Source organism: Papilio polytes, unplaced genomic scaffold (genome assembly GCF_000836215.1).
Source record: "Papilio polytes unplaced genomic scaffold, Ppol_1.0 DF821067.1, whole genome shotgun sequence".
Classification (NCBI taxonomy): domain Eukaryota; kingdom Metazoa; phylum Arthropoda; class Insecta; order Lepidoptera; family Papilionidae; genus Papilio; species Papilio polytes.
The window spans coordinates 692,595-700,319 of record NW_013528137.1 but is presented as its reverse complement, the minus strand read 5'-3'; the positions used below and the strand labels follow the sequence as shown (position 1 = coordinate 700,319).

The 7,725-nt window shown below is 34.5% G+C and overlaps 2 protein-coding genes across 2 annotated transcripts in view; one reads left to right on the top strand and one right to left on the bottom strand.

The window, feature by feature from the left end:
* The window catches only part of LOC106109647 (condensin complex subunit 2), a 7,227-nt gene extending 2,747 nt beyond the window's left edge, over positions 1-4,480 (bottom strand). The window contains exons 1-7 of the mRNA XM_013291231.1: positions 4,218-4,480; positions 3,765-3,926; positions 3,042-3,242; positions 2,524-2,674; positions 1,822-1,930; positions 1,065-1,235; positions 541-667 (exon numbers count right to left, since the gene is read on the bottom strand). Of these exons, the coding sequence (XP_013146685.1) occupies positions 541-667; positions 1,065-1,235; positions 1,822-1,930; positions 2,524-2,674; positions 3,042-3,242; positions 3,765-3,926; positions 4,218-4,337 (1,041 nt within the window). The 5' untranslated portion in view covers positions 4,338-4,480. The remainder of the gene's footprint in view (positions 1-540; positions 668-1,064; positions 1,236-1,821; positions 1,931-2,523; positions 2,675-3,041; positions 3,243-3,764; positions 3,927-4,217) is intronic.
* A 562-nt stretch (positions 4,481-5,042) lies between these two features.
* The window catches only part of LOC106109646 (protein LSM14 homolog A), a 5,051-nt gene continuing 2,368 nt past the window's right edge, over positions 5,043-7,725 (top strand). Inside the window, exons 1-4 of the mRNA XM_013291230.1 lie at positions 5,043-5,270; positions 5,987-6,406; positions 7,287-7,390; positions 7,664-7,723. Of these exons, the coding sequence (XP_013146684.1) occupies positions 5,150-5,270; positions 5,987-6,406; positions 7,287-7,390; positions 7,664-7,723 (705 nt within the window). The 5' untranslated portion in view covers positions 5,043-5,149. The remainder of the gene's footprint in view (positions 5,271-5,986; positions 6,407-7,286; positions 7,391-7,663; positions 7,724-7,725) is intronic.

Here is a 7,725-nt window from a genome sequence, read left to right as displayed (position 1 = left end):
CACTATCGTCTGCCGTATCGGTGCGTTCCACCGGAGATCCCGGAGCCCCACTTGTAGCACTAGAGGATCGCTACTGAGAGGGTTTTAGTAAGTATAACCCTACATAACCATGTCCCACCCCGGGGACAAGATATATTCATTAAGATTTATCCCGCGAAATAAAAATACAAGGCCGACAATCCCGTTTGTACCTGCCCTTATGGTCATCGTGGTGACGTTCTCCTCAATTCAGTTGCGGCCTCAACTCGTTACTACAGATACAAACGCAACGTTAATTTCACTGAGCCCGAAGCTCCGAAAGTCACCGCGACTGAAGTCGTAGTGGAAGCCTTCCCTACTCAGGTTAAACTCGAAACCAAAAAGATAGAAAAAGAAAAGAAGGCGTAAAATGTACTTTGTCATAAACACAAAAGTAACTTATGAACAAATATGACAATATAAAGTATGACATAGACGGGCATATTATAGACTAGTTTTTTATATTAACATTGCGTGGCCGAAGTCGCGGGTAACAGCTGGTTTATCATATTAGTAGTAAAAGTTACCGAAGAGATCGTTGTGCAGGTCGTCGTGCGGAATGGGCTCGACGTCCGCGTTGACGTCGAAGGCCAGCGCCTGCTGCGACAGGTTCAGCCGCTCCTCCACCCACTTGCTGACGCGGCTCTCGCTGTCACACACACACAATAAACATATATAAAACTAGCTGTTGGTCGCGGTTACGAAGCTTTTTAATGGGGAAAGAATTATACAAATCGGCCCAGTAGTTTTTGTGTTATTTTAATACATACGAAAGTCTAAAAATACAATTTTCGAAGTAATTTCAATCTTACCAAATGTGCTAGTTTTCAAATTACTGAAATATGGCCGATAAAATCAAATGCAATCTAAGGATATGCTCCAAATCCGTCAATGGTTACTTTTATTACGCTGGTGATGATGATGATCCTATTACACATGAAAATAAAAGTGTTTTATATGGTTAGCTGCAACATTGCGAGCAGTTAACTTATGGTAGGCTCCAAGCGCATTAGCGGAGACAGATAATGAGCTGGTGATATACTGACGTGTACTCCGTGTCAGGGTCCCAGTTGGTGATGGAGAATGCGGCGAAGGGTTCGCAGATGCGGTCCGCGCTGGTGAAGGCGGGCAACAGCCTGCTCGCCAGCGTCATCTTCTCGCTCAGCTCCAAATATTCTGATTCATTGCTGATTGGCTCCAAGTACGGAGTATCCGTTCTGGAAATGTATAAAAGGACATTATCATCTGAGACACTACAGCCGCTGGTGGGCCTGGTTCAGTAAATTGCATACTATGTCAAATTTTATTTAATAGGTTAACTTAAGGAACCCAGTATATTTTTTTTACCAGCCTTTTCTCATCAAAAGTAAGGTTTAAAAAATAAATAACAGTTATTCCAATCGCATAAATGATAAAAAAAAACTCCTCTACTCTATGATCCAATCTGTTTTAACAGGCCTATAGGTTAGTTCATTATAACAGCAACATTATTAATAACCAAGCAGAACATAAATAACAAATAAGATGTGCTTAATAAAATTTGACTAATGAATTTTATTTCACAGAAGGCGATAAAATGGAATATCACAGACCATGTTTCCAAATCAACTACTACTAAATTAAGAAGCGCCAATAGCCTAACAGTTAGGGGTACGGACTACCGATGTTACGGTCAAGGCTCCCGCTATTCGACGAATGTCGTGAACCATATCCCAACACAAGCCTAGTCTTAGTTGGAATGGTGAAAGGAAATATTAGTAAATTAACAAAAATAATCTAATATTTTAATAAAAAAAATCTTACCTCAATATAAGTGCTAAGGTGTCATCATGTATAGGCAGGGTGGCATTGAAGGCTCTATTGGAGGAGGTGACATCGCCCGCGGTTGCCCCCAGCCTCTCGAAAAACGGATCTGAAAATATTTACCAACCACATGTAACAACAAAACTGTACATCATAATACTTCATACTAATGTTATAAATGTGAAAGTTTAGATGGATGTTTGTAGCCAAAACGGCTTAACGGATTTCGATGAACACATAGGCTACTTGCATTAGTTTTTTTTAACTCAGCGCGGAAGGAGACGCGGGAGAAAGCTAATTTTTTATAAAGCATCTTTTTAAAATCTGTATTAGATAACAGTTATAATATCCTTTTATCTAGTACAAAGAATTTCCAATAAAATATATTGAAATGTTATTAAAATCAAGTTTTCAAAGTATGTTACTGAGTAAATGCTGGATTACTCTTATTATTTCTTCACTGAGGGATATTTAACAACTCTGAGTGTAGGAGTTAATAAAGCAACAGCTTTTGCTCTTCTACATACTCTTCTAAGAGAGGAAAGACATATTCTTGTATGTGACAGTAAATTAAAACCTATTGGACCAATTAAAAAAAATAGTTTATTATTGTATTCTGTGGCAATATCTAATACTATTTTTTTTTTAATTTCGCACAGTCGTGGATAAAAGATGTAATATATAAAATTGCATATTACTGACCAACAAAATCATTAGAATCAAAATCTCCATTAAAGACTTCAGGGTTGGCTGCGATGGCACCCTTAGTTCTCTTCTTTTTCTTTTTAACGGTGGCGCTGTCTGCCGGCTCCTCACCAACCTCCTCATTGTCATCTTTCTTACCTCGCTTCGCCTATTAAATGAATAGAAGTTTAAGGAATATGAAAACGGCGCCATGTTGCGGGAAAATTTGAAACTAAATACTTTGTGGACATTAGAATAATGCAATAGAGAAAACTGAAGCAACCCCAGAATATCATCTATGGGAAATCAATACTAAGAGAATGCTGGAGTGACTCTGAGTACAGAGTTAATTAAGAATTGAATTCTAAAACTATACATATAGTAGAAAACATCAATAATGGAAAAATATAAAATTATGAAGGCTTTAAAAAATTATTTAATTAATCATTACAATTTTCCATTATATTTTTTTTCTAGTTGAGAACTATGTTTATAAACAATAATTGCTATTGTTAGTTACAGTCTAGAAAGTTTACCTGAGCAGCTTTGCTAAGTCCTCCGGCCATTTTAAGCACATCATAATGCACTGCGTCCACCCTGTAGGAGTAGATGCGTGCGGATGCGTCCACCACAGTAGAGGCAGTCTGCAGGTTGTCCATACGCGCGTCGTGACGTCGCAACATTGACGTCATGAAGTCTATCAGCTGCAGATTCCATGCATTATCTTTGTTGATTTTCTGAAAATTAATGGCAATGGATTATTTTAATGGGGTTCGGATATACTATTTAGCTGGAATAAAGAACTGATAAAGCTCAGATTATTTTAAGGTAAGCCTAATGGTTATTTATCATTTTTTTTACTTATATTTGTATTATTGACACTTGTTTTTAATTATTTGAAAAACAGTGTTATGTGTTCCCAATACTGATCATATTTGAAAAAGATAAACTAATTATCAGTTGATTACAATAAATAGTATTAGTGTGATTGTCTATATTTTTGTATGTATTGAAATAATTAAAAAACTACTGGGCCAATTTCAAAAATTCTTTCACCATTAAAAAGCTATGTTATCGCTGGCAAAGGTTATATTTTTACTTCTTACATGGATGAAGCCACAAACAACAAAGTTGTAGGTTGGATAATCTTTGGCATGAACCATATCAAATGCTTCAAAATTGGAAATGGTGACAAATAATATTTCTTATTGGTAAATTAACAATTACAAATATGTTGTATTAAAAATAACAGTATTTACATTTTCTGCATACAATTTGAGACAGCCTTGGAAATGTTCTTTCTGCGGTGATGATGACATTGTGTCTTTACTCCGTCCGGGAGAAGCCAGTGGTGTGGATGTGACCAGGGCACGCTCCGACGCCACCAATGACGAACGCTCAGCATCGTCATCATTACGTTCCTAAAACATTAAAATCAAGACCTAGAAATAATACCCAAAGTTTTGCTTGACGATAAGGGAACATAGTAACTTGTGTAAGTTATGGTATTAATTGTAGTATATTTTTTTAACAATTAAAGTTAAAGCAAAAGTCTAGATAACGAGTTACAATTTTTGTGTCAACAAACAAGGCAATAATAAAAAGTTCTATGGCATATTACTTATAAGAGCGTATTGAATGTTCAAAAGGGTTACAGTAACTGTAGACATAACTTTTGACAAAAACATTTTTATATTGCGAAAATAAGTTACCTCGTCCCTGTTTATCCGATTTTTTTGCGCTATAAGACTTCTCCTACGTAAAGGACTGCTGATCCCGCCAACACTCAACCTAGCAACCGGGGTGTTAATTATCGAAGTGTCCATCATCATAACATTCAAATCACTTTTTGATATACACAACTCGTTGATAATGCATTAAAACACTAATTTAATAAAGTTTAAGTTAATAAGTAATTGTTAAATCAAATCTTTTTAACAGTTATCAATCTTTATCAACAAAACTGTTTATATAATTCAAAATTGTATCTGTAACGGACGAACGTTTCGTTTCACAAAAACGTCCATGAATTCGAATAAAAAATTTTAGCCATTTCAACTCGTTTATAAAATCATGACCAACCGATTCGATATTTTATAATCATTAGATTACATTAATTACCCGAAGTCGAGATTCAATTCAATTGTAATCAATTTGGACTATCTAAATGTAATATACAATCCAAGGGTTTCTAGGTTTTTCGTAGTAAAACAATGTTTAGTTTATTCACTCAAAACTTTTAAATATTTACCCACTGGTGTAAATAATCAAGATCCATTATAATAATTACTAGTTTTACTAATTGCTTGAGCCAATGCTCATAAAAGCTCATTTTAACTTTTTTATTTTAACTTAATTAATAAAATTTCTAATATGATTTTAATTGAATGTTTTATGCAGCTATGTAGTTAAAATTGAAAGAAGTCTATTTAAGAATTTTATTTTTAAGTTAAACTTAACCAAATCCACCCATTCTTCTGCATTTATAATCTATATTCCCAGCTGTTTGTAATTGGTTTTCGGTTTGTAAACGGTGCGCTTGTTGCCAACTTCCCGTCAGTCATTTTATTTGCTCACAGAAAGTTCGCGGTCGACAAATCAGTAAAAATCTTTGTCATCTGCAAGTAATTTTAAAAGTGACAAAATGAGTGCTGGAATGCCTGAATTGGGCTCCAAAATAAGCCTAATATCGAAAGCCGACATTCGCTACGAAGGCCGTCTTTTTACCGTCGATCCTCAAGAATGTACCATCGCTTTAGCTAGCGGTAAGTTGACAAATGGATACTCAGGATATCTGCCTATATTAGTTAAACACGTATAAAAAGTGTCTATTTTAGTGTTCTCAAGTATTATAAGTGGAATTATTATGAATATTAGAATTCAGGTAATAATAGCAGCTCTTAAAATTGAACTATTCGTTTCCCTCCTATAGTTGTTTGTTGACTTTTAAGGGTAGTTTTGTCTGGCATTAATAAAACGAAATCCTTTTCCTTACATTTAGTATTGAATGATTTCAAATAAAAGATTTAGTTAGATAATCACGTTTAATTCCATCTACCCTCACAGTAATTACATGACCCGCCTTTCCGACCGATGTTACACTTTGATGACGTTGATACTGAATCCCTGTAAACAACTTCTGTTTGGTTTTTCTAAGATGTAACAATTTCAACACGATATTTCTAGAAGTTGTCTGTTTATTCATAAGTTAATAGATGTTTTTTCACTAAGATGCAATTATTTAGTTATTAAAATGCGTAAATAAAGATAGCTTTTTTTTTATACTTACAGTACATTGAACTTAAAAAAATAGTTGTAATGGTTTTATGTAGTAGGTAGGTTGATGCTTTCATGAAATTTAGAATAAAACTGATAATTTACTGATTGTCAGAATGTACATGAATGTTATTCTACTACCAGTTACATTTTGTTAATTTTTTAATTATTGTAATTCATTTCTTAAATCTTTAAATTTTCACAGTGAGGTCATATGGAACTGAGGACCGTGAGACGCAATTCCCGGTGGCACCACAAACTCAGGTGTATGACTACATCTTATTTCGTGGGTCTGACATCAAGGATATCCGTGTGCTGAACAATGTCCCCACCATCGCCAATGACCCTGCAATCATGCAGATGTCTGTGCCTCCGTCTCTCACTCCTGGGACCACTCAGGGACAGTACGGAGGGCAGTTCAACCACCCTGTGGTGGGTCAGGCGGGGCAGCAGTATGCCCAGTACCACCCAATGTCGGGATTCCCCACCAATGTTCACGCTCAGCTAAACAAGACGAGTGAGTTGTCTCCACAAGCATCGGTGGACCTGGCTCCACAACCTCAGCCAGCCACTGCTCCGATAGGATCCGGAGTCATTCACCATGCCAACCAAGTGAAAGACCAAGGTTTATTTAATTTGGAAAATGTCAGCTTTGGCTTACATATGCTACTTTGCGATTTTTGTCTTAACAAACAAATGCTTTGTAATCTGAGGGTATTGAAAATATTTGGTTCAGAAATTAAGTTTTATTAGAAAGTATGTACAAAGCAATTGATTTGTGACTGCATTAACATTAATCTGCATGCATTTTTTTCACCCACCCTCATCTTTAGATTTTTATAAATGATCACATCTCTATTTTATCTACCTAATAATATATATTGTATCTAACCCTCTTACTTGCAGATTTTTAACCCTACAGTACCTAACAAACTAATTGTTATTGTTATTTTTCATAAATGTAACTACAAAGTCAAAAGAAAATTCTGTGTATCAGTTTAATATTAATTCATATAATGATTAACAAAAAAATAATTATTTACCTATCTAATAACCTAACAAGTGAGTTATTATTAAAAAAAAATAACTACAAAATTAACAACAGAAAATCGCAATCTGCATCTTCTTTCCTTGGTCTGTTGCTTGTGCAATAAATAAATAATTTTGATTTGATTATTTTCAAATAATTAATATAGATATTAAGTTTTAAGGATATGTTTCTAATATCTACATTTAGTCAAAAAAAGGTAAAAAAAAAGAAATTTAAACTAATAAGGAAAATAAAAAAATCTTATATATTTTTTTCTTTTATATGCTACAATGCTTTGCTTTATCTTTAATTATTATTATTGTTTCATGCATTTTTGCGCTTGTTATCCACCTTCATATGTGAAATGTCATATGTGTAGTTAGTTTTGCACTTTCTGAATATTGAACTTTAGCTGCTATCATTAAACATATGTATTATTTAGTGACGTTATAATAAACTACTTAATTGTTTTTAGGCTCAATGCTGGATCTCATTGGAGGTGGATGTCAACAAAATAACTCGCGCTCTGGTACTCCTGCGGGCCACAGGAAGAGTCCTACAGCTGACCAGGGCACTCAGGTAATGTTTTAAATTATAAGACAAAAATAGTAAGGTATATTCATTTTTTTGGAAAAAAAAGTAGAATTCGTTGTTTAAATAAATTTAATCAATCAAAAAATATGAATGATAAAATAATGAATAATATTTTTACGTTAATTTAAAATTATAGAGAAAAAATATTTATATGAATTTGAAAACTTCAAATGCTTGTCATGTAAAAAAATTTGAATAACTCCATTTTTCTATATAACCGACGAATCTTGAAGTAAACGTGTGTGTATTGTGATGCAGGTGGGTTCGGTAGCGAGTGGTTCCGGTCAGCGCGACAGGGGGCGCGGCGCGGCGCAGAAGGC